Raw genomic sequence first — 27,259 nt, 5'->3', positions numbered from 1 at the left:
AGGTCATCAGTCCCCTAGAACTTGGAACTGCTTAAACCTTACTTACTTAGCGACATCACACTCACCCATGCCCGAGGCAGGATTCGAACCTCCGACCGTAGCAGTCTCGCGGTTCCGTACTGAACTGCATAGAACCGGTCGGCCACACTGGCTGCCTTTGTCTGTAGACGTGACGTTACGTACTACCGATTTCCACCTTTGTTGGCTGTTGTTAGGGGATCCACTGCACTTCGTTTCTACCTTTAACCTACCCTAATCCCTTCTAGTTAAGTTAGTTTTTAGGATGGTAGATGTTAAATAGATGCTGAGCGATGGCCAGCGTCTTGAGTGTCATTGCGAGACCCGAGCCGCCGTCCACAACCAGGTGATGGGCAATATTATGCCTACGTAGCTCTTCTCTATTCAGTTCTCATGCTTACTTCTTTCTAAATATTTAATTCCGTTTTGTTTATTAATATCTCACTTGTTTCTGTGTTAGTTATAAGTTTTTGTAATGCTGCACAGATAAAAGATACCAAATGGAGGTAAACAAATAGGGCGCGTCCCCACGTGTCGAGACACGGGCAACGGTGTGGGTGGGGGTGGGAGCCGGCGTGGAGTCACTCTCAGTGACGACGGGCGCCGCAGCCAGTCACAGCTGCCGAGGGGCATAACAAATTAGACGGTGGTCACAAAAAATAAGCAGCTTGTGGGGGAAAAAGTGTTGCCGACCCTCAAAAAGTCACAGTCCAACTTTGAACTTGGCTGGCGTTTGCAGCAACCGTATACACCATACATAAAAAATATGTGAAAAATGAGCCAACCGGGCGCACAGGTTTTCTATATGCCTTTACCAGGCTTCCTCAGCTCTGAGGGTGACTCCCTCAGAAGGTAAGGTAATTACGTGGACAGCATATGTTCCGGCTGCGCGCTGTGCGTGGCGGCGGCCTGCAGCAGCGGTCGTGTGCGCAGGACTGCTACGACGAGGGCGAGGAGTTCCCGGAGGCGGAGGACGAGGACGAGCAGTCGGGGGCGGCGCGCCTGGCGCGCCTCTCCGCCGTGACGGACGCGCTGCGCGAGCAGCTGGCGGCGGCGCTGCTGGAGGCGCGCGGCTCCGGCGTCGCCATGGAGGCCGTGCTCGCCGCCTTCTCGGCCGCCTCCGCCGCCTACAGCGCCGCCGCGCTCGCCGGACGGCCGCCCTCCGCCCCCGCCGCCCCCCCGGCAGCCAAGGCCGCCGCCGCCGTCGCCGCCGCCGCGGTGGCCGCCGCCGCCGCCGGGGGCGGCGCGGCGCTGGGGGCGGTCGGCCGCCCGGGCCCGCCGCCGCCCCCACAGCCGCAGAGGCAGCCGCAGCCGCCCCCGCCGCTGGACCCGGCGGCGCTGGCCGGCTCCATCGTGGGGGCGGCGTACGGCGCCGGCGCCGGCGGCATCTTCGGCGTGGGCGCCGGCGTCTTCCCGCCGCCACACCACCACCACCACCAGCAGCCGCCCCCGCCGCCGTCGCAGCCGCAGCCGCCGCCCGACACCACCAGGGGCTTCCAGCATCAGGGTGAGTCGGACACCCTCCATTCGGCACCACCCGCTGCTCATCCTCGGGGTGGCCTGGTCGTCGTCAAGTCAGTTCCTCGCTAATGCTACACCACCATACGGTGCGTGGCGGGGGGTACCTCGTACCAAAACTACCATCTCCAACAGAATGAGGGAAAAATGACTGCCTATATGCCTCTGTTTTCTGGTCTTTCCGCGAAATGTAAGTTGGCGGCAGTAAAAAAATTGTACTGCAGTCACCCTCAAATGCTCGTTTTCTAAATATCCTCAATAGCGATTCACGAAAAGAATGCCTCTGAATTGCTTCTATGTCCTCCCTCAACCCGACGTGATACGGATCCCAAACGCTCGAGCAGTTCTGAAGAATAGGTCGTATTGGTGTTTTATAAGCGGTCTCCTCTACAGATGAACCACATATTCGCAAAATTCTACCAATGAACCAAAGACGACCATCCGCCTTCCCCACAACTGCCATCACACGCTTGTCCCACTTCATACCGCTCTGCAATGTTACGCCCAAGTATCTAATCGACGTGACTGATGACCTCATCAGTCAAGTCCCATAAGATTTCACACACATTTTTGAACGTTTCGATTCTGTTTCCAAAGAATTGTTTCGTTTTCATTTAATGGTCGCATCGGAATTGTCTGATTTCACGTGGGATTAATTGGACGGTGCCTCATGGACTCAACCTGACTGCGAACACAATCCGTTACTGCCTGGCATTTGGCAAAGTTTGTACGTTTTCAGCGCGCAGAGTCTGACATAATATCTCAACGTTCTCTGATAACGCTCACAGCTAATTGTTTTGACGACGCAACCTTATCCATGCGTGGGGATGCTTTAAATTCTGTACTCACTCCACAGTGTGTGCCGGTAGTCGATTTTATTTTGTTTAAATGTGTGTGAATTCCTAAGGGACCAAAGTGCTTAGGTAATCGGTCCCTAAACTTACACACTACTTAAATTAACTTACGCTAAGAGCAACACACACCCATGCCCGAGGGAAGACTCGAACGGCACGGTAGTTTCATTAGTTGAATTGACCAGGCAGTTTGGAAACAACTTACTGACGCTGCAGAGGAGGTTAGAAGGCAGGCATGCCGTGTGTTGACTAGGGCTCGTCCACCCAAGAGTAATATAACAGCAGCAGAGAGGGCTGCTTTACGCTCTCTCGAAGTTGATCCTAGTATTGTTATTTTACCCGCTCACAAGGGCAATGCCACCGTTCTTTTAAATAAACATGATTATGTACAAAAGTTGCAACGCTTACTATTCTGATTCAGCGTATCGCAGGATCGATGCTGACCCCACAAAAAGTGTTGAGAGAAAGACAAACAGCCTCCTGAAGAAAAGTGGTTTGTCGCAGGACACTACCAAGAGTCTTAACACCTATAGTACCGTTCTCCCAAGGTAATATGGCCTTCCGAAGGTTCACAACGAAGGGGTTCCTTTCCGTCCTATAGTAACATCGGCGCTCCGGCATATTGTATATCCAAGCATTGTGCTTCTCTGTTGGGTCCACAAGTAGGTCGGTGTGAACATCGTATCAGGAACTCAGCTGATTTTTTACGTCGTAAGGAGTTACTGCGGTTGAATGACTCTGATATTTTAGTGAGTTTCGATGTGGTCTCTCTCTTCACTCGTGTTCCTCGGTTAATGGAGGCCAGGTTTGGTGCTGAATTAACTAATGTCTTTCGACATGTGTTGACATCCACTTACTTTTTATTTAATGACCAGTATTACGAACAGACAGATGGAGTTGCGATGGGCAGTCCGTTGTCTCCTGTGACCGCAGTTCTGTTTATGGCAGACTTCGAGGGACGTGCACAGGAGTCGGCGCCTTTGAAACCAGCCTGTTTCTTTAGATATGTTGACGATACCTTCGTTGTTTGGCCTCATGGTAGGGACAATTTGAATGCCTGTCTAGAACATCTGAACTCGATCCAGCCGAACATTCGTTTTACGATGGAGGTGGAAGAGGATGGTTGCCTTCCTTTTCTTGACTTGTTGGTTAGGAGTAAGGATGATGGATCATTCTGACATGCAGTCTACAGTAAACGTACTCACACCGACTTGTACTTACAGGCTGAGTGTGGAGGGGTACTTCGTACCTCGGTACACAGGGCACGTGTCGTTTCTGACGCTGAGACTTTGCAAGCTGAGCTGGCCCATCCTGATGTTACGTTTCGTCAAAATGGTAATAGTGATGGACAGATTGAACGTGCGTTGCGCTATCGACCAACTGTACATGTGATCGAGTCGACACCTAAGTCTACTGCCTTTTTGCCTTTCGTACGAAAAACGTCCAACAAGATCCGTCGTATTTTACTAAAATACGATGTGAAATAAGAGCACTTTCGAATTCCGTTAAGGATCATCTCGGACTGCGTAAGGCGGGTGTATATCGTATTCCTTGCAGCTACGGCATCGCATATATTGGTCAAACTATCAGGACCGTGGAGGACCGATGTACTGAGCATAAACGGCACACACGGTTACGGCAGACAAGTAGATCTGCTGTTGCCGAACATTGCTTGCATACTGGTTACCCACATGTTATATAACAACACCGAGGTATTGACACGCACGTCCAGCTATTGGGACAGTGCTATTAAGGAGGCATTTGAGATTACATTAGCGAGCAGCCTCGTTGACAGGGATGCAGGTTTCTGTTTAAACTCTGTTTGGAATCCGGCTCTCTCCCTTGTCAAAAAACAGAGGGGCAGAGTCAGTGCTACCTCACCTGCGAGTTCATTCACTATCTATATCTCTGACTCTGGTCATCTTTGGTGTCACTGGTGTTCAGTGTGTGTGTGATATCTTTCCTGCTTCAGTCTGAGAACCGAGGTTTTAAATTTGGAGGTACGCCGCCTGTCCGTGGCAGCTTGCCTTCAAAATGGCGGCGTGTTCTCCCACCGCAATATCGGCGGTCGCTCAAAGTGCTACCTGGTTGAACTCCCGGAAGTTATTTGAAACATCGAGGCATTCTTTCCCAATGGCCGTCGTACGTATTGTGGCTTTTACCCATTCGTTAGAAGCATTATTCTGAGCGTTTCGAGCGTACCGAACTATATATTATTTTAAAAGAAAGTTGTTTATTCAAGCTACAAATGATACATGATTAAACCAGTAGCTAACAACATTAGTGGGTCCTAAGTTTAAATTCACATTACAATTACTGCAGCTAGATTATTAATTACTGTAGGTGTGTTTATACTTCTACTACTGTTCCGCTATGGGGATTTTTAAGTTTTGCTACTATTTGATGCTACACGTTTCTTCGATTTACTAAGGTACTTATAGGGTTAATTCACTGACGTCTGTTTCTACAGAGGGGTCCAAAAGTGTCCTGGAATATCATTAGAACATAACAGATATGACGGACCCGTGTAAGGCGGCCACAAAACACCCACTCAGGGCAGAATACTGACCAACTTAAATGCGCCCGTAAACACAATTGCCACTCTCAGGATGGTCACTGCACGGACTTTTAGGCAGCGAAAAGTTGTTATAAGATGGCTTAACTTGCAGACAGAATTAGAGGTAACCTCGTGCAAGGAATACCACAGTCCTGAATGAGCGACCACACGATCAACCAACAAAAAGCATGAATTTACTCATAAGCCATGACAGAATAGCGAAACAATTAAACTGCCGAAACTACAGCTCCCATCGGGCAGTAACGAGAGGAGGAGGAGGAAAGATCACTGTCTTGAATTACACCGGTGCCGGGGACAGGAAACCGGGTCGCCAGGGGCCACAAGGCAGAAGAGACGCTGGTTACGCAAACTTATTACTTAATGATCAAACCTTCGACGAACTTAACTTGCAGTTATGCTCCACACATCCGACCGCTCACGCGTCGCCAGCGTACCCGACACGCCACGGTCACGCGACAACACGCTCTGTCGCCGGAGTTCACGTCTTCTCTGCAACGTTGACGGGTAGTGGCCGCTCCTCCGTGTTAGGTGTCTCCTTTTTACACTCCAGTGTCGAAACGGAGGGTTTAAAGAAGCTCGTTAACGTCCCACCGCGGCGAAACGAACTCGTCGGGCGATTCTGTATACAACCGACCCGCTCGCTACACACAACCGACACACATCACCTGGCGACTCGGTACAACCGACCACGCCTGCTTCGCGCTGGAGAGCCGCGCTGCCCTCCCGTGTCCACCAGACTATCTCCGCGCGCCACCACCACCCGGAACCAAAAACGCAGATATCGATAGCAGAGGAAAAGACAACCAAGCAGCCACTTAGTGACAGACAACGCATCAAACAAACACGTCAGGGAAAGAAAAGGAAAACCAAACTCCGCCCCAATGCCGTCTGTCCCGGGGGCTTTCCCTCTCTTCAGTGCTTTAATGTGGGCAGCCACGTCCTCTTCAGAAAAGAGGTAGGCTGCCCTATTATTTACTAATCTGTGAAGATCTTCGTTTCGTAATTGGTACTGGCCCTCGGTGTCACTAGCCTGTAACCTCGCAACAGTAAATATATAATTATTTATATCATTCACAGTCAGCGTAACACAGTTGAAATATCTGCCAACAGTAAAAAATAATTACATCATTCTCTTTTAGTGTAACCTCCCAAATATTCCGTAATTCCGTAACCTACCAATAATACAATGTGACTAATCTCTCAATAAAATTGTGGCTTACTTATAACCTTTCAGTAATTGACTGTGAATCTAAACTGATAAATTTTGGACGTCATCAGTGCTGCGTCATGGCCCTGGAAGATCATTCTCAATAAATTGAAAATTCTTACCTCAATAAGGTCGCCGGATAACGCTTATATACCTGCTCCTATAAGAATTTTTTTTGGCGCAGCCCAGTGCAATGCTGGCCGATAGATATGTCATGTATAAAAAGAAACAACTGATTTTTATTTACAATAGTCACGCTGACCATGGATTGGAGAAATTAGTAAAACCTTTAAATTGAGATGAATAATTGTCAAAAGTTAATTTTCTTAGGAAAGATAATTATTAAGCGATTTTTTAAACATTTACGTGGCACTTGATATAACAATACTGTATATACGCGCGAGGCTGCTTTTACCTTATCCTACAACGCTCAGGCTCCGACATCGCTCCACGCGACCGGCCCAGCCAACTCGGTACACCAGACCGCTAGCAACAACTTACTGCCACTGCTACAGACACTGCTCTCTGGTCTGAGGTTCTCTTACAGCTTACATATCGCAGGCAGCGCGTGAGCAATCCATCGAAATTACATCTGCTCGAGTGCGCTAGTAACAAATTATTTGATCATGGACCTCTTAGAGGGCACGTCGTCATCAGGGACAGGGCTCGGAGAAGGACCTGGGCAGTCTGCTGCCAGGATTCCGTCATCCGTCCCCATGTCTGATAGTCCATAACATTATTGGGGAGCGGATCTTTTCCCTAACTAGTTTAAGGGGTACACCCCATGCGACCAAGGCTAATACAAGTCTCTCCCAGCTCTGTATTCTGACTTCTTGAAGTTCTTTCTCAAATTTCTCTTACGCCTCACAGTTGGGAAAGAAAAAAATCTTTATTCAAATAATTATAATTTTATAAATTAATTTACTACCGAAATACATTAGTAGGTCCTATTTTTAAGTATTACAATTTACAATCTGCAGCTTTTACTTTCTAACACTACAGGTTAATACTATAATGCCTTCGCCACTATAGTGATTATTCTACAATTATTTACTACGCATGTTGTTATTATTATTGGATTGACTTTTCTGCTACTGTTAGACTTTGATACTACTTTTGACAAATTACTGTGACTACTCTACCTGCAGCGTCACAGGTGTGCCACGAGATAACACACGTAATTTTGCTGGCGTCTCCCACTGAGCAGTGGCAGTGCCACTGGCACTGGGCTGGCTGATGACTTTGTCGCTGCAGTTCTGTACCAACGTTGTTATTCTATTCTGAACGTATAACTGGTCTGTATCTACTGTCACGATGGGTGCGTTGTCAAGTCAGGTGATGATGTATTACCCGCCCAACCCACAGTAGCTAAACACGCATTAATAAAGTAGACACGTGAAGCTTACACGTGGCGGTGTGTTCGCGGCAGGCACGTCGCCGCTGCGCGTGGCGGACGAGAAGCAGACGCAGACGACGCCGCCCGTGTCGCCGGCGTCGCCCGCCCCCGGCAGCGCGGCGGCGCCCCAGCAGGCGTCGCTGCGCCAGTTCTGCCCCCCGGCGGCGGCGTCGTCGTCTTCGTCGCGCGACTCGCCGCTCATCTGGGAGATCACGGACGACGACCAGCTGCACGACCCGCCGCCCCCGCGGCCCCCCGCCCCCGCCTCGCCGCAGCAGCAGCCGGCGCCGCCGCCCCCGGCCCCCAGACAGGGAGGCGGCGGCGGCAAGGCGGCGCGGCCCGCCAAGTCGCTGCGCGGCATCGAGGCGATCGCGGCGTCGTTGATGGAGCAGAAGGCGGCGGCGCCGTCGCCCGCCTCCGGCGCCGCTGCCGCGGCCGGCGAGGCGGCTTCGCTTTCGCTGCCGGCTCTGCTGCTGACGTCGCCGCCGGCGCCCGCCCCCGGCCTGCTGCTGGACCTGTCGGCCCCCGGCGCCGCCCCCGGGCCCCGCGCGGCCCGCTCCCGCGGCAAGGCGCGGCCGTCGCGCTCGCTGCCCCCCGCCGCCCCCGCCGCCGCCGTCGACCTCCGCCGGCGGTTGCCCGAGCCGGCGGGGGCGGACGACGCCGCCCCCGTGGTGACGTCGGCGCGCGCCGACTCGTCCAGCGCCACCGACCTGCCGGAGAGCCCGCAGGCGTCCAGGGGCGCCGCAGAGGACGCTCCCGCCGCCCCCGCCGAGGCGGACAGCACGTCGGACCCGGCGACGGCGGCGGCGCCGGCGGAGGAGGCAGACGTGGGCGCCGTGCTGGAGGGTCTGGTGTCGGCCGTGGTGGCGCTGCAGCTGGGCGCCGAGCCGGCCGCAGACCGTCGCCTCGCGCACGCCTTCTCCCGCCTGGACGTCGGCCCGCCGGAGGAGGAGCGGCCGGGCCCCGCGATCACGGCGCCGCCTCCGGAGGCGGCGTCGCTCAGTCCCGCCGACGGAAGCCACCCCCCGGCCGCGCCGGCCGAAGCTCCCCCGACCGCGCCGGAGGCGGCGGCCGATCCCGGCGGAGACTCGCCGGAGGCCGCGGAAGATGGCGGCGGCGGCCGGAGGCAGCAGAGGGCGGCGGGGGTGTGCGCCGCCGTGCAGACGCCGACGTCGCTGCTCTCCGCCGACGCCTCCACGTCCGACGCCTGCCCCGACACAGGTAAGTCACCGCAGCGCTGCGAGAACACCACACGTAAAGAGATATAAGAAAGCACTCCGTCTTCAGGCCAGGAATGGCCTACTAGCGGGACCGACCGACCGCCGTGTCATCCTCAGACGAGGATGCGGATACGAGAGGCGTGGTGCCAGCACACCGCTCTCCCGGTCGTTATGATGGTTTTGTTGACCGAATCCGCTGCTGTTCGGTCGAGTAGCTCCTCAATTGGCATTACAAGGCTGAGTGCACCCCGAAAAATGGCAACAGCGCATGGCGGCCTGGATGGTCACCCATCCAAGTGACGACCACGCCCGGCAGCGCTTAACTACGGTGGTCTCACGTAAAGAGGCCGAATAAAATCTCCCGCGCTTACGACCCGCGAGCCTTGCCGCTGCGGTAACAGCCGCTCCCGTGCGATATTCCGAGTCCAGCGCAATCGGGCTCGGCTCGCATTCGGATGGGTGACCGTCCGGCACCGTCAGCCGTCATGAGTCCAGACAGACGTCTCGCGGCTCCACTTCACGGGCGGAGGATGACACGGCGATCGGTCGGATCCGTTCGCCTCTCCGAGCTGTGTTCGGAGCCGCGTCGTACAAAACACTCGAGCTTTCGACAGCTGTCTGCGCTGTCGTCATTGGGACTGAAGAACCCACTGACTGCTAGTGATAGCTGCTGTTCCACTTACACCGATGTATACCACGTACCACTGTGGTGTTGGGAAGTCGAGACGTAGATAAACTTGATACAGGACATTTAAGATCTGCCAAGCCACGAAAATGCCTCAAATTGCTCTGCAAAACCACCTACACCACAGCACGTGCGCGTCGCGCGACATTTTCCGTGTACTCCCTAGCCGTCTTTGCGCCAAATCACAGCCCCGGACGCGTGCGAAAGCGACATTCAAACGCACCGCCACCACCCGCACAGTGCTCATCGCCTCCCTCATCCACCTCCCCCCCCTTCCCCCCCCCCCTCAAGCATCGGTCACGGTCTTTTGTATGTTGTTCGCGGCGCGGCACTCTTTCCTTTTATTTTTCTTTTTTTCCTTGTGCCTGTGGTCGGCATTGTTAATCGGATTTGATGAGGTTAATTTGAAGGGGTTGCCAGATGCCCCTCCTGCTGCCACCCCACACCCCCTGGGACGGGATTAGTGTACCCCAACTGTCTGAGTCGACTGTAATCCATGGAATAGTGCGGATGTGTTTCAGACGTCGGTGAGTCGTGTAACTGAGGCGGGACGTGGGGAACAGCCCGGTATTCACCTAGTGGATTGTGGAAAACCGCCTAAAAACCACATCCACACTGGCCTCCGCCGTTAATCCGCCGGGCGGATTCGACCCGAGGCCGGCGCGCCTACCCGAGTCCCGGAGGCAGCGCATCAGCAGTCTCCGCCAACCTGGCACTCCTTCCTACCGCTGTACAAAAATTTACACACATTATGTCACATATTCAGCGTTTCATGTCCTCCTTTGTCTGTGCTATTATGTCACTGGCTCCCTCGGCTATGTTGTTAACTTTATAAATTTATAAGGTTTTCTGCGAAGGTAGTAAAAAGAAACTTAGTTAAACGTTATAGAAAAAACTAATTACCTCTACATTTACATCTATACTCCGCAAACCACCGTGAGGTGCATGGCAGTGGCTAAATCCCACTGTACCAGTTATTAGGATTTCTTCCTGTTCCACTCACGTATGGAGAGCGGGGAATATGATTATTTGAATATCTCTGTGCGTGCAAAAGTTATTTTAATATTAATCTCACGATCCATATGTGAGCGATACGTAAGGGATTGTATTTTATTCCTAGAATCATTATTTAAAGCCGGTTCTTGAAACTGTAAGTAGTCTGTGCTATGTAAGTAGTCTCTTTAGGTTTTTATGTTGGTAACTCCACGTTGCACACTATATGAAAATCACTGACTGTGCTGTGTGCAGTCAGTGGCTGGTTTGCATTGTTGGAATATTCGCTATTGTAGTGTTGGGCAGCTGGATGTGAACAGCGCGTAGCGTTGGGCAGTTGGAGGTGAGCCGCCATCAGTGGTGGATGTTCGGAGAGAGATGGCGGAGTTTTGAGACCTGACGATCTGGACGTTTGTCCGTCAGAAAAACGAAATTTGTAATACTGGATGTCATAACAGTAGTTAGTGACTTCAGAAGTTAGAATCTTTTATTTAGCTGGCAGTATTGGCGCACTCTGTATTGCAGTAGTTTCAGTAACGAAGATTTTTTTGAGGTAAGTGATTCGTGAAAGATATAGGTTATTGTTAGTCAGGGCCATTCTTCTGTAGGGATTTTTGAATGTCAGATTGGGTTGCGCTAAAATTATTGTGTGTCAGTTTAAGCACAGTCATTTACAATTTTTCTAAGGGGACGTTTCAAAACTTGGTAACAGACTTTCTCGGGATAGTTCACGACTGTCTGGAAGAGTCTGCCGGTGCGGTTTCTTCACTCTCCCACGGGTCAAACAAACCTGTGACCACTCATGGTGCCCTTCTCTGTATACGTTCGATATCCCCAGTTAGTCCTATTTGGTGCGGGTCCCACAGCCTTGAGCAGTCTTCCAGAACCGGTGTCTGCGCCGCTGTTTTCGTCCGTGTAACGCCTCTACTCCGCGACGGGAGCCATTCGCGGCTGCCTTCCGTGCTTGCGATTCCCCAGCTAACAGGCAGCCCCGTGTGTCTCCGCAGTTAGCGGAGGTTGCGTAAGTCCTGCGCCAGGTGTGCGGCACCCAGGGGCGTGGCGCCTGCGGACCGCCTGCGCGGCTACCCGCACGACGCGGCTGCCTGGCCGTGCTGCGTCGCGGCGGTAACAGGCGCAACACGCCGTCGGGCATCATTTGGCAACACACGAGCCGATCTTACGGCGACATACACTATCATATTTCTTCGCAAAGTTGATATCTCAATGAAATTTGATGGTGAAATAGGAAACTGTGTCAAATCTTCCCTGTCCTCAAATAAATAAGATCGTAACTAGGGCCTCGCTGTAGGTTTGATCATAAGTCGCTTGTCCTCTGTCCACTGCAATGTGAAACGTTACCACCAGGAGCGCTGTCATCGCTGCAGCGTTCTGTCACCAGTAGTGTGTTTGTAAACATGACTGCGAAGTTTAATTGGTGTGTGACTTCAACTACGAAATTAATATAAATGTATGAAGCTGATGATGCGCTTTACAGCATGAGGCGCCTATAGTACAAAAATAGATTAAAAAGACTCGAGAAAGGACTTAACTGCTAAGGTCATCAGTCCCTAAGCTCACACACTACTTAACCTAAATTATTCTGAGGACAAACACACACACACCCATGCCCGAGGGAGGACTCGAACCTCCGCCGGGACCAGCCGCACAGTCCAGGACTGCAGCGCCTCAGACCGCTCGGCTAATCCCGCGCGGCTCTTACGATGCCTCACATTGAAAAGCTCCTCAACAGCTTGATACATTTCTATTAAGTTTGTAGTTGTGGGACATAAAATGTACTTATTACTTTGATGTACAATAAAAATAGTTCTTAATGCACATAAAGTGTATTTATCTACTCTCAGATCTTGGTCCCTTAGTGCTTTATAAATTGCTTCACACGTTCTAGTCATTATTTTATTTCATGTGCACTGCGGTATTAGAAATCTGTACTGTAAGCTAGAGTAACTCTCTTCCATAGCAAGAAATCAGATTTTTACTGTGAGCCTGTCTTCTGCAGATATAGCTGTTCTTATTGTATAGTGCTTTGTGATATGACGAGATACTTCACTGAGCAAATACTGAAATGTATGCTCATCAATTCTTAAGTAATTTATGTACGACTTGACGTCCGCTACTAGAAGCTCAAGTAACAAATTTCGTTGAATGCTTTTAACGTCTCGTAAAATACCCCGCTTCTCTTCCAAATAATTATAAATAAATGGGCCGTGCACATATTCTTCCGAGAAAAAACGTGGACACTTATAACTAAACCTCTCCGAGGAATATGATTACGATCACTGTTTTCGGTATGTTGAAACGTAGAGCAAAATGAGAGAGGCATATTTTTCTATAGGTGCGCATAGGGCTGTTACGGGAGAGAAACACCGTCTGGGACGGGGGAAACTGAGTCTAATGCACACGTCAAGGAAAGTTTTGCATCACCTCGGTTCCGAGAGTTCAGGAACCTGTACAGGAGTTCAGGAAAGTGTAATAGAGATCAATATAAACATAATTTCCGCCCTTTTTATTGCTCATGAAAACCACACATTGCATGTTGTACCACCATCCAGCGAGACCTTCAGAGGTGGTGGTCCAGGTTTCTGTACACTCCGGTGCCTATAATACCCAGTAGCACGTCCTCTTGCATCGATGCATGCCTGTATTCGTCGTGGCAAACTATCCACAAGTTCATCAAGGCACTGTTGGTCCAGATTATTCCATTCCTCAATGGCAATTCGGCGTTGATCCGTCAGAGTGGTTGGTGGGTCACGTCGTCCATAAACAGCCCTTTTCAATCTATCCCAGGGGTGTTCGATAGGGTTCATGTCTGGAGAACATGCTGGCCATTCTAGTCGAGAGATGTCGTTATCCTGTAGGAAGTCATTCACAAGATGTGCACGATGGGGGCGCGAATTGTCTTCCGCGAGGACGAATGCTTTGCCGATGTGGTTGCACTATCGCTCGAAGGACGGTACTGATGCATCGTACAGCCGTTACGGCGCCTTCCGTGACCACCAGCGGCGTATGTCGGCCCCACACAATGCCACCCCAAAACAGCAGGGAACCTCCACCTTGCTGCACTAGCTTGACAGTGTGTCTAAGGCGTTCAGCCTGACCAGGTTGCCTCCAACACGTCTGACGATTGTCTGGTCGAAGGCATATGCGGCACTCACCGGTGAAGAGAACGTGAAGCCAGTCCTGAGCGGCCCATTCGGCATGTGGCTGGGCCCATCCGTACAGCTCTGCACGGTGTCGTGGTTGCAAAGGTGGACCTCGCCGTGGATGTCGGGAGGGAAGTTGCGCACCGTGCAGCCTATTGCGCACAGTTTGAATCGTAAAACTACGTCCTGTGGCTGCACGGAAAGCATTATTCAACATGGTGGCGTTGCTGTCAGGGTTGCTCCGAGCCATAATCTTTAGGTATCGGTCATCCACTGCAGTAGTAGACCTCGGGCGGCCTGAGCGAGGCACGTCATCGACAGTTCCTGTCTCTCTGTATCTCCTCCACGTCCGAACAACATCGCTTTGGTTCACTCAGAGACGCCTGGACACTTCCCTTGTTGAGAGCCCTTCCTGCCACAAAGTAACTATGCGGACGCGACGAACCGCGGTGTTGACCGTCTAGGCACGGTTGAACTACAGACAACACGAGCCGTGTACCTCCTTCCTGGTGGAATGACTGGAGGTGATCGGGTCTGACTCCCTCCGTCTGATAGGCGCTAATGGACGGGTTTAGTGATATCTCTGAACAGTCAAAGGGACTGTGTCTGTGATACAGTAGCCACAGTCACGTCTATCTTCAGGAGTTCTGGGAACCAGGTTCATGCAAAACTTTTTTTGATGTGTGTGTACAATAAGAAATCGTTTTCGAGAGTTCCTCAGTTTGCTGACGCTTCGAAACAGCTTACATTCGCACCACGCGCTCCGTGATAAAGAGAAACCACCGGATACGTAGTTTAACTCAACAGAATATGACGGCTGCCAAGTTTTGCCTGTGACCTGAAAAGGATGCACTGGCCACGCACCTCTGCGCGTGGCTCGAATCTGACGTACCGGCTTCCTCATTCAGGCTCCTGGAAGTCCACACTTTGACGCCTTCAGTTCTCGCCTGTGTGCGTGAATCACGTAAATGAGTGGAGTTCCGTGTGGATCTGTTACGGATACTGGAGCTGCACTGTACCAAGTGTCAAATTCAAAGGTCGTTACGGCATCCCTTGCCCTTTCATGCTGGTTAAGCCGTCGCCATGAGTACGGAACCTGAAGGTCACTCCATGAATTGGCAAGGGATTTCAAACTGATTCCATATTTCTAGATTCCCAGAAGGCTTTTGACGCTGTAGCACACAAGCGGCTTGTACTGTAATTGCGTGCTTAGGGAATATCCTCTCAGTTATGTGATTGGATTCGTGAGTTCCCGTCAGAGACCTCACAGTTCGTAGTAACTGATGGAAAGTGGCGAGTGAGACGTTCCCCAAGATAGTATTATAGGCCCTTTACTGTTCCTTATCTGTTTAAACGATTTAGGAGACAATCTGAAAGCCGTCTTAGGTTGTTTGCAGATGATGCTGTCGTTTATCGACCATCAAATTCATCAGCAGATCAAAAGAAATTGCAAAATCATAAAAGATATCTGTATGGTGCAAAAATTGGCAAGGTAATGAAAAATGTGATGTGATCCACATAGTGCTACAAGGGATCGGTTAAACTTCGTTTACACGATAAATCAGTCTAATATAAAAGACGTAAATTCAATAAAATACCTAGGAATTACAATTATGAACAATTTAAATTGGAAGGAACACATAGAAAATGTTCTGGGGAAGGGTAACCAGAGAGTGCGTTTTATTGGCAGGACACTTAGAAAATGTAACAGACCTACTAAGGAGACTGCCTACACTACGCTTGTCCGTCCTCTTTTAGAATACTGCTGCGCGGTGTGGGATCCTTACCAGATAGGACTGACGGAGTACATCGAAAAAGTTCAAAGAAGGGCAGCACGTTTTGTGTTATTGCGAAATATGTGAGAGAGTGTCACTGAAATGATACAGGACTTGAGATGGACAACATTCGTTTCGCTGCAGAGAAATCTCCTCACGAAATTTCAATCACCAACTTTCTCCTGCGAATGCGAAAATATTTTTTTGACACCGACGCACGTAGGGAGAAACGATCACCACGATAAAATAAGGGAAATCAGAGCTCGTACGGAAAGATATAGGTGTTCATTCTTTCCGCGCGCTATACGAGATTGGAATAATAGAGAATTGTGGAGGTAAATATTTTCAACATTTCGCGGCCCTGTCAGCAACTGTATAAATATTAATTTTAATAATCAACAGCCTCAGTTCGACCGTTTACCTAGAATTGACCTAGGTTTGAGTCGGGATAACCCAACCTCCTTCAGAATAACGTTAACTGCGCGTTGTCCATAGTGGACATTGTCAAGCTAACACTGCAGCAGTTCCAGTACAGCACTCGTGGCTGCGGCATCGCGGACGCGAAGTGGGGCCGAGACAGCTCCAGGTACGTTTTATAGTCTGACGATGATTTATGGATTTGTAGTTTTAGCTTGACGATGTCCGCTACGGACAAAGGGCAGTTAATGTTATTCTGAAGAAGGTTGGGCTATCCCGACTGAAACCTAGGTCAATTGTAGGTAAACGGTGTAACTGAGGCTGTCGATTATTAAAATTGGAATTGTGGAGGTGGTTCGATGAACCCTCTTCAAAAATGGTTCAAATGGCTCCGACCACTGTGGGACTTAACATCTGAGGTCATCAGTCCGATAGACTTAAACGTAACTGACCTAAGGACATGAGACACATGCATGCCCGAGGAAGGATTTCAACCTGCGAAACGTAACTAACCTAAGGACATGAGACACATGCATGCCCGAGGAAGGATTTGAACCTGCGACCGTAGCAGCAGCACGGTTGCGGACTGAATCGCCTAGAACCTCTCGGCCACGGAGGCCGACGATGAACCCTCTGCGAGGGACCTGCGTGTGATCTGCAGATGCTGTGCTGAGCGACTAGGCGCGCACGGAGCCCGGTGCTGGGCTGTGTTTGCTCTTACGGCCTGTTTCATTGCTTCGCCGCCGCCGCCGCCGGCGTGTTTGAGGTGCGGGGGTGGGCCGAAAAATCCATAGGGCGGCCGCCGCCGCTGCTGGCGTCCAGCCTCTGCTCGCCTCGCCTCGCCCCACACTCTGCGTATCGACGCGCCACGCCCTGCAGGAGCGAACGAGCGGACGCACAAACACAGGGTGAGGGAGGCCGGGGGCAGAGGCGTAGGCTGTAGGCTGCGTGGACCACCTGTTCTGCAAGTGGAGGCCCGTACTGGCAGGACGTCGGTCCGGGTATTCCGACACAAAGTTTCCATTCCGTATTTTGCAGCCACGTGACAAATGAAATGATACAGCTGCAAGTGATCAATTTACAGATTCTTTTCGTTTACTTGTACGTTTGAAACCTTGCTTCTTGCCAAATCTCGCGAGTCGGTTATGATGAGTGAGTTTGCGAGTATCTACATCTACATCACACTCCGCAAACCTCCTAGCAGTGCGTGGCGGAGGGTACTTTCGGTACCACAATGTGATCCCTCAAACACTGCTCCACTCGCGAATAGTGCGTGGAAAGAATGATTGTGTGCAACTCGCTGTATTCTCTAATTTGTCAAATTTTCTCCTCGTGGTCAATACGCGAGATGTATGGGTGAGGGGGAAGTAATATGTCTGACTCCAATGAAAAGTGCTGTCCTGAAATTTCAATAGCAACTCTCTGCGTGATGCACAACGCCTCTCTTGTACAGCCTGCCAGTGCCGGCCGCTGTGGCCGAGCGGTTCGAGGCGCTTCAGTCTGGAACCGCGCTGCTGCTACGGTCGCAGGTTGGAATCCTGCCTCGGGCGTGGATGTGTGTGACGTCCTTCGGGTTCGTGACAGAGAGCGAGTAAACAGTCGACCATTTCAGTGATCGTGGATCAGTGGAACGGGCAACAGCGTGGGTTGGCCATAACAGTGTTTCATCAAAACAATGGCAGTTTGGTAGCGGCGCGGAGGGACTTGAGACGTTTTTGTAATTTAGGACGTCACGATGCCCATCTGACGAAACGCGCGATAAAATGTTGGATTAATAACTTTGAAGAGACTGGACCAGTCCTCAAGAAGAAACCAACAGCGCGACCAAGAAGTTCTCCGGCGAACATTGGTGTCGTACGCAAATCTGTCTTACGGAGCAGACGGCGTTCAATTCGTAAGCAGGCGGCAGTTGTTGGAAAGTCGCGCGCCAGAGTTCGCACAATTCTTCATCTCGATTTAAAATTTCGTCCGCACAAACTACAGGCGGTGCAACAATCGAACAACAACGGCTACCGGTTACGATTAGGATTCTGTCGACAAATGATAACAAAAATAAACTATGACAATGAATTCCTAAGCAAGTTGTGGAAGTGAGATGAGGCACAATTTAGTGTCACAGGTTATGTGAATAAGCTGAACTACTACACAAATCCTAATGACGTTAATGAGGGCCCTTTACACGCCAGTAAAGTGACAGTATGCTGTGGTGTTTCATCACACGGGATTATCGGACTGTGTTTTTTCGCAAATGAGCAGGGAAACACAGCAACAGTCAATAGCGATCGTCAGCTGGAGATGTTACGAACTTCCGTTAAACCTGCATTGAACAACACCCCGAACGGTCAACAAGCCTCGTTTCAACAGGACGGACCGACATCATGCATGGGAATCAATGGCACATGTGCGAGAATTGTTTGGCAACCGTGTGATCTCGCGATTCGTTAACATTCCACCGCCACCTAGATCGCCAGATTTATCAGTCTGCGATTTTTTTTCTTGTGGCGCTACCTCAAGAGAAAACTCTACGCGACTTGACCAAGAACCGTGGGCGAGTTAGAGAAGAGAATTGGGCGATGCAATTCACGGTATCCCAGCTGAGATATTGCAGCGGTCGATGAGGAATCTCAACTGCAGATTTCACGAATGTATTCGTACAGAAAGACGCCATCCAAAGGACGTAATTAAAAAAAAAAAAGAAAAACTATAGATACCATCAATGTTTCCGAAATGGTAAAGTTGTAAGGTTTGATTTAGTATGAATGCAGTTTCTTTCCTTCATCCCTTCTGTGTTTTCTGTGTCAATCTGTATTATTGAGAAAGTTCAGAAACCGGAATATTCAGCTGCGTGGAGAAGCATTCTGCCGCCGCTATAGCGCATACGGCAACGATCGCGAAGGCAGCATACACAGATACCATCGTTCGCACTGAGGCGTACAGATAGATAGATGTCTTATGCCTTGCTCTGTTTGCGAGTGGAACAGCAGAGGATATTGCATGTACGTGTACATCTATATAGATATTCTGCAAGCCACGGTACCACTAATTGTGATTTCCTTTTTTGTTCCACTCGCAAATACTGCGTGTGGAAAACGACTGTCTGTATGCATACCTACCGCCCCTGATTTCTCTTATCTCACATTCGTCGTCCATATGCGCAGTGTATGCTGGTGGTGGTAGAAGCGTGTGGGAATCAGCCTGAAATGTCGCTTCTCTTAATTTTTCTCAATAGCAGGGGATCCTGGGTTCGAGTCCCGGTCGGGTCACACATTTTCAACGCCTATTTGCAGCTAGGGTGTCGATTTAATTATCATTTCTCAATAGTGTTTCTCCAAAGGGACGTTGCCTTCCCTCCAGCGATTTCGATTTGAGCTCCCGAAGCATCTCCGTAACACCTGCGTGTTGTTGGAACCTACCGGTAGCAACTCTAGCAGCCCGCGTTTGAATTGCTTCGATGGGTTCCTTCAGTCCGACCTGGTACGGATCCCAGACACTCTACCAGAACTCAAGAATAGGTCGCACCAGTGTCCTATATGCGGTCTGCTTCACAGCTGAATCATAGTTTCCTAAAGTCCCCCAATAAGCCGAATTCGACCGTTCGCCTCCCCTACCACACTTCTCGCGTGCTCGTCGCACCTCATGTGACCGGCCAGTGGTACAATGCACACTCCCCCATCCGCCGTATGGTGACTTGAGCAGCGCGCACGTTGATGGAGAGTCCGCCTCGTTTCACGTGCGTCGAACCGCAAGCGCTCGCTTTGCTCCTCAGTCTCCAAAGTACACTGCTGACCATTACGATTGCTACACCAAGAAGAAATTCAGATGGTAAACGGGTATTCATTGGACAAATATATTATACTAGAACTGAGATGTCATTACATTTTCACGCAATTTGGGTGCATAGATCCTGAGAAATCAGTACCCAGAACAACCACCTCTGGCCGTAATAACGGCCTCGATACGCCTGGGCATTGAGTCAAACAAGAGCTCGGATGGCGTGTACAGGTACAGCTGCCATTGCAGCTTCAACACGATACCACAGTTCATCAAGAGTAGTGACTGGCGTATTGTGACGACCCAGTTGCTCGGCCACCATTGACCAGACGTTTTCAATTGGTGGGAGATCTGGAGAATGTGCTGGCCAGGGCAGCAGTCGAACATTTTTTGTATCCAGAGAGGCCCGTACAGGCCCTGCAACATGCGGTCGTGCATTATCCTGCTGAAATGTAGCGTTTCGCAGGGACCAAATGAAGGGTAGAGCCACGGCTCGTAACACATCTGAAATGTAACGTCCACTGTTCAAAGTTTCGTCAATGCGAATAAGAGGTGACCGGGACGTGTAACCAATGGCACGCCATAGGATCACGGCGGTATGGGTATGACGAATAAAACCTTCCAATGTGCGTTCACCGCGATGTCGCCAAACAATGATGCGACCGTCGTGATGCTGTAAACAGAACCCGGATTCATCCTAAAAAAATGAAGTTTTGGCATTCGCGCACCCAGGTTCGTCGTCGAGTACACCATCGCAGGCGCTCCTGTCTGTGATGCAGCGTCAAGGGTAACCGCAGCCACGGTCTCCGAGCTGATAGTCCGTGCTGCTGAAAACGTCGTCGAACTGTTCGTGCAGATGGTTGTTGTCTTGCAAACGTCGCCATCTGTTGACTCAGGGATCGAGACGTGGCTGCACGATCCGTTACAGCCGTGCGGATAAGATGCCTGTCATCTCGACTGCTTGTGATACGAGGCTGTTGGGATCCAGCACGGCGTTCCGTATTTCCCTCCTGAACCCACCGATTCCATATTCTGCTAACAGTCATTGGATCTCGACCGACGCGAGCAGCGATGTCGCGATACGATAAACCGGAATCGTGATAGGCTACAATCCGACCCTTATCAAGGTCACAAACGTGATGGTAAACATTTTTCCCCCTTACACGAGGCATCACAACAACGTTTCACCAGGCAACGCCGGTCAACTGCTGTTTGTGTATGAGAAATCGGTTGGAAACTTCCCTCATGTCAGCACGTTGTAGGTTCGCCACCGGCGCCGACCGTGTGTGTATGCTCCGAAAATCTAACAATTTGCATAAGACAGCATCTTCTTCCTGTCGGTTAGATTTCACGTCTGTAGCACGTCATCTTGGCGGTGTAGCAATTTTAATGGCCAGTAGTGTAGGAAACCGTACGGCGAGGGCGCTGTCCGCCTGACGGTGACGTCACACCTGCTGCCGTTGAACGACCGTCGTATGCATAAGTGGACACCGGGCGAGGCTGCGGTAGAACCTGTGGCGGAAGAGCCGCGCAGTGTGCTGCTGCCAGCCCGCCTTGTTGCAAGGTGTCAAGTATCAATGAAGAAAGGCTGCGCTCGGCAGCTGGCGGCGCGGGGCTGCTGGGTCGGAAGTGCGGCAGCCGCGGTCAGAAACCCCGGGCGCATAGCCGGTCGGGCGGCCATCTTGAGCGCGCGGGAGCAGCCGCAGGGAAGGCGGCGGGCCGACACCTGCGTCCCGTTAAAAACGTAAACGCCGTATGCCTAGGGCCTCCCGATTTGACGACACTTCCGCGACTTGCGCGTCGATGGGGATGAAGTGATGACGGTTAGGTGTTGGGTACATAGTTCCGCGTAGTCGGCGCGTACACAGTTTCCCCACTAGAGCGCGCCCTGCTGAACACAACAGCGCTCGTCCGTCTCCGCTCTTCGAGATGGCGCTGCCTTAGAGACGGACCAAATTCGGCTTCCGCCGATCCGCGTATTAATATGTCACGCAGCCAGTGAAATTGCTGCTAACGTAGAACCTTTTCTCCTCGCGGATCACACTCGCGCAGTGATACCGGAACGCGTGAGGTATTATAACGAGTGTACAGACCTCCGATTAGTCAGTCTGCATCAGTCTGTACCAGTCTATACTCAAGTTTCAGTCTGCGCCTAATAAGATTACCACATTCCTGTACATAACCATGAAGATAAATCTATAGACACTTTGTCAAGTATCAGAGATATATGTGAGAATAAGATTAACATACCAATACCAAAGGAACTTTAGATTGTCAATTGTAAATAGCATCCAGAACCAAGTTAAGTAATTTTTATGCGTGTTATTATTTTAATAAATGTGTGTGAAAGTTAATCAAGTTCTGTTTAAAGTTAGTCACTATCAGTCTGCTACTCTAAGCGTGCAAGTGGCATTTCTATCGTCTGACCTAACGGCAGAAGATAAACACGCCACGGTAAGACCACGAGACATATTGCTGACACTCGCCTACTTCGTTACAGCGACAAGTCAAATAATCTCATCGAGTGTGTACTGAAGGTCTTACAGTACGCTCACCACATTAGGACAACACAACACCCAGTCCCTGAGCGGAGAAAACTCCGACCCAGCCGGGAATCGAACCCGGGCCCTGAGGATTGACATTCTGTCCCGCTGACTACACAGTCAATTCAAAATGCCGTGCAAGGTGTCGAAAACTGCTTTTCGGCTTTTCCGCCGTCGCCTCCGTCACTATACGTCAGTCTCTGAGCGCCACTGGCTGTATCCTCATAGCTGTTCTCTAAGAGGTGTTCTTAGTGACGGCCATGGCATTTCGTGATACGTTGCTGCCCTACAGTTCCAGCATCTCGGCACGGATTGCTGTATAATAGATCCCTTTGAAATTCAGAAAGAGAGTGAATACTCGTTACTTCAGTTGTATTGTGCCTTTATTTATTTATTTATTTCCTGTAGCTGCAAAAAAATGTTCAAATGTGTATCAAATTTTTCGGGACTTAACTGCTAAGGTAGCCAGTCCCTAACCTTGCACACTACATAACCTAAATTATCCTAAGGACAAACACACAAACACACTACCATGCCCGAGGGAGGACTCGAACCTCCGCCGCAACCAGCCGCACAGTCCATGACTGCAGCGCCTTAGGCCGCTCGGCAAATCCCGCGCGGCGTAGCTGCATAGTACCGGAACTTCTTACATCCACCTGCATCCAAGCGAACAATTAATGAAACAACGTTCTTTTTTTGAGACGATAATTGAAACTTCGTAACTAAACTTCCTGTTCCTCCACCGCCCCCCACCCCCCTCTCCGCCTTCCTCCTTATCTGCCCCGTAAACACGGCAAAGGGCATGCCGCAGTGGCAGAGCGGTTCTAGGCGCTCAGTCCGGAACCGCGCGTCTGCTACGGTCGCAGGTTTCAATCCTGCCTCGGGCATGGATGTGTGTGATGTTCTTAGGTTAGTTAGATTTAAGTAGTTCTAAGTTCTAGGGGACTGATGGACTCAGAAGTCAAGTCCCATAGTGCTCAGAGCTATTTGAACCACGGGAAAGGAAATTGATAATGTCTTAGTTTATGATCACTGTCCCTTTAGGCAATGTGAAATCGCCACAGGGCCACCTGTGACGTTGCGGTTGATGATGGAAGCAAGGCTAAAGAAAAACCAAGACGCATGCATAGGATATGTCGACTTACAAAAACCACTCGACACAAAAAAACATACAAGAGCTAAGAGGGAATACTAAGAGACGACGACCAAGACTGAAGTGCTCGAATTAAAATGGGTGATCGTTCGCCGCTACTATTTCGTCTGTACGTCGAAGAAGCATTGATGGAAATAAAAGAAAGGTTAGAATTGAAGGTGAAAGAATATCAGTGATACGATTCGCTGAAGACATTGCTATCCTAAGTGATGAAGAATTACATGATACGCTGAATGGGATCAACAATGTATTGAGTACGGACTACGGACTGGCAGTACGTCGAAGAAAGACGAAAGTAATGAGAAGTAGCAGATACGACAACAGCAAGAAACTTCAGGATTGGCTGCCACGAAGCAGATGAAGTTGACGAATTCTGCTACGTAAGCAGCCAAATAACCAATGACGGACGGTGCAACTACGTCAAAAGGAGACTAGCGGTGGCAAGCAACAAAGGCATTCGTGGCCAGCAGAAGCCTATTAGTATCAAGCATAGGTCTTCATTTGAGGAAGAGTTTTCTGCGAATGTACATTTGACGCACGGCATTGTGTGGCAGTGAAACATGGACCGTGGGAAAACCGGAACAGAAGAGAATCGAAGCATTTGAGGTGCGGTGCTACAGACGAATGTTGAAAATTAGGTGGACTGGGGAGGTAAGGAATTACGAGGTACTGCACAGAATCGGCGAGGAAAGGAACATGTGGAAAACACTGACAAGGAGAAGCGACAGAATCATAGGGCATGTGGTGAGAGACCAGCCAATGACACGTGTAGTACCAGGAGGAGGTACAGAGGTGTTAACAGCGGGGCGAGACAGGCAGTGAAATACTGTTGTTGTTGTTGTTGTTGTTGTTGTTGTGGTCTTCAGTCCACAGACTGGTTTGATGCAGCTCTCCACGCTACCCACGCTGTGCAAGCTTCTTCATCTCCCAGTACCTACTGCAACCTATATCCTTCTGAATCTGCTTAGTGTATTCGTCTCTTGGTCTCCCTCTACCATTTTTACCCTCCACGCTGCCCTCCAATACTAAATCGGTGATCCCTTGATGCCTCAGAACTTGTCCTACCAACCGATCCCTTCTTCTAGTCAAGTTGTGCCACAAACTCCTCTTCTCCCCAATTCTATTCCGTACCTCCTCATTAGCTATGTGATCTACCCATCTAACCTTCAGCTTTCGTCTGCAGCAGCACATTTCGATAGCTTCTATTCTCTTCTTGTCCAAACTATTTATCGTCCATGATTCACTTCCATACATGGCTACACTCCATACAAATACTTTCAGAAATGACTTCCTGACACTTAAATCTATACTCGATGTTAACAAACTTCTCTTGCCAGTCTACATTTTATATTCTTTGTTCTTCGACCATCATCTGTTATTTTTATCTACTACTTTAAATGTCTCATTTCCCAATCTAATTCCCTCGGCAAAACGTTTAATTCGATTGCATTCCATTATCCTCGTTTTACTCTTATTGATGTTCGTCTAATATCGTGCTTTCAAGACACTCTCCATTCCATTCAACTGCTCTTCCAAGTCCTTTGCTGTCTCTGACAGAATTACAATGTCATCGGCGAACCTCAAAGTTTTTACTTCGTCTCCATGAATTTTAATACCTACTCCAAATTTTCCTTTTGTTTCCTTTACTGCTTGCTCAAAATACAGATTGAATAACATCGGAGATAGCCTACAAACATGTCTCACTCCCTTCCCAACCACTGCTTCCGTTTCATGCCCCTCGACTGATATAACTGCCATCTGGCTTCTGTGCAAATTGTAAGTAGCCTTTCGCTCCCTGTATTTGAACCGAGCGAAGTGGCGCAGTGGTTAGACACTGGACTCGCATTCGGGAGGACGACGGTTCAATCCCGCGTCCGGCCATCCTGATTTAGGTTTTCCGTGATTTTCCTAAATCGCTCCAGGCAAATGCCGGGATGGTTCCTTTCAAAGGGCACGGCCGACATCCTTCCCCGTCCTTTCCTAATCCGATGAGACCGATGACCTCGCTGTCTGGTCGCCTTCCCCAAACAACCCAACCCCCCCCCCCCCCCCCTGTATTTGACCCCTGTCACCTATACAATTAAAAAGAGAGTATTCTAGTCACCGTTGCCGAAAGCTTTCTCCAAGTCTACAGATGCTAGAAACATATGTTTGCCTTTCCTTAACTTATCTTCTAAGATAAGTAATAGGGTGGGTATTGCCTCCCGTGTTCCAACATTTCTACGAAATCGAAACTGATCTCCCCCGAGGTCGGCTTTTCCATTCGTTTGTAAAGAATTAGTGTTGGTATTTTGCAGCCGCTACGTGTTTAATTGATAGTTCGGTAATTTTCGCACCTGACAACAATTTCTTTCTTTGGGACTGGAATTGTTACATTGTTCTTGAGACAATGCCATAGTGCCAGTAGTGTCAGTGTCGCCCTAACCGCCGTCTGCTTCACGTCTGCTGTGCAGCGAGCTACCTTAATTTAAGTATTATCTTTATTTTTCTTACTTGTCACTTCTTCTTCTGCGTGTTTTTGCTTTTAGGAAGCTTTAATAGTAGAGTGCTATTAAGTGTTCCATAGATCTCGTGTTTGTTTTGAATACAGTCAGAGAGAGTCCATTTAGTCAGCCATAGTGCCAGTAGTGTCAGTGTCGCCCTAACCGCCGTCTGCTTCACGTCTGCTGTGCAGCGAGCTACCTTAATTTAAGTATTATCTGTATTTTTCTTACTTGTCACTTCTTCTTCTGCGTGTTTTTGCTTTTAGGAAGCTTTAATAGTAGAGTGCTATTAAGTGTTCCATAGATCTCGTGTGTGTTTCGAATACAGTCAGAGAGTCCCTTTAGTCAGCCATAGTGCTCGTAGTGCTAGTGTTTGTTTTCAATACCGTCCAGAGACAGGTAGTGCTATTTTCCTTGTTTCTACAAGAAGTGGTTAGCAATCACAGTTTAGTCAATAATCAACCGCCTTTAGTGAATTAGCAGTCTAGTTAAAAGCTGATTAACACTCTATAGTAAATTGATTTCTTAGGATGGCTAGGATGTGTGGCTGCTGTGTACGGACGCAGGAGGAGCTGGCCACTCTTCGCGAACAGCTGAGCGTGTTGATGGCCGCGGTCAGCCGTCTTCAGGCTGCTGCCTCGGAGTGTAGCGGCAGTGGGGAGTCTGGTGCGTCGCATGGTGCACCCCAGGTGTTAGATGCTTCACCCACTGTCCCTGCTGTCGAGACATCTTCGCGGGTACCGGGCGCGGTTGGGCCACCCTCTCCCCAAGGGGAGTGGCGGGTTCAGCGGCGTTCACGGCGCACGAGGCGGAGGGTGAATGTGGAGGCTGGCCGTGTGGCATCGCCCGCTCTGCCTGTGAGTGGACATGTGGCTGCTCCTTCAGCAAGGTCCGAGCAGGCACACGGGGGGAGGGGTTTATTAGTTACTGGGAGCTCCAAAGTTAGGCGGGTGATGGAGCCCCTTAGGGAAATAGCGGAAAGGTCGGGGAAGAAGGCCAGTGTTCACTCTGTCTGCTTGCCGGGGGGTCTCATCCGAGATGTGGAGGAGGCCCTACCGGCGGCGATAGAGAGCACTGGGTGCACCCGACTGCAAATTGTTGCTCATGTCGGCACCAATGACTCTTGCCGTCTGGGTTCAGAGGTCATCCTCAGTTCGTACAGGCGGTTGGCGGAGTTGGTGAAGGTGGAAAGCCTCGCTCGCGGGGTGGAATCAGAGCTAACTATTTGTAGTATCGTTCCGAGAACCGATCGCGGTCCTCTGGTTTGGAGCCGAGTGGAAGGCTTAAACCAGAGGCTCAGACGATTCTGCGGAGAGCTGGGGTGCAAATTTCTCGACCTCCGCTATCGGGTGGAGAAATGTAGGGTCCCCCTGAATAGGTCAGGCGTGCACTACACGCCGGAAGCGGCTACGAGGGTAGCGGAGTACGTGTGGAGTGCACATGGGGTTTTTTTTAGGTTAGAGAATTCCCTCCTTAGGCCCGACAAG

General features: G+C 50.2%; 1 protein-coding gene across 1 annotated transcript in view; it reads left to right on the top strand.

Annotated features, from left to right (window-relative positions):
• Positions 1-27,259, top strand: part of LOC126295067 (nascent polypeptide-associated complex subunit alpha, muscle-specific form-like) — a 396,552-nt gene that overhangs the window by 348,397 nt on the left and 20,896 nt on the right. The window contains exons 8-11 of the mRNA XM_049987313.1: positions 952-1,525; positions 7,605-8,742; positions 16,504-16,730; positions 21,195-21,337. Of these exons, the coding sequence (XP_049843270.1) occupies positions 952-1,525; positions 7,605-8,742; positions 16,504-16,730; positions 21,195-21,337 (2,082 nt within the window). The remainder of the gene's footprint in view (positions 1-951; positions 1,526-7,604; positions 8,743-16,503; positions 16,731-21,194; positions 21,338-27,259) is intronic.

Source organism: Schistocerca gregaria, chromosome 11, assembly GCF_023897955.1.
Source record: "Schistocerca gregaria isolate iqSchGreg1 chromosome 11, iqSchGreg1.2, whole genome shotgun sequence".
Classification (NCBI taxonomy): domain Eukaryota; kingdom Metazoa; phylum Arthropoda; class Insecta; order Orthoptera; family Acrididae; genus Schistocerca; species Schistocerca gregaria.
This window is presented reverse-complemented; position numbering and strand designations above follow the sequence as displayed.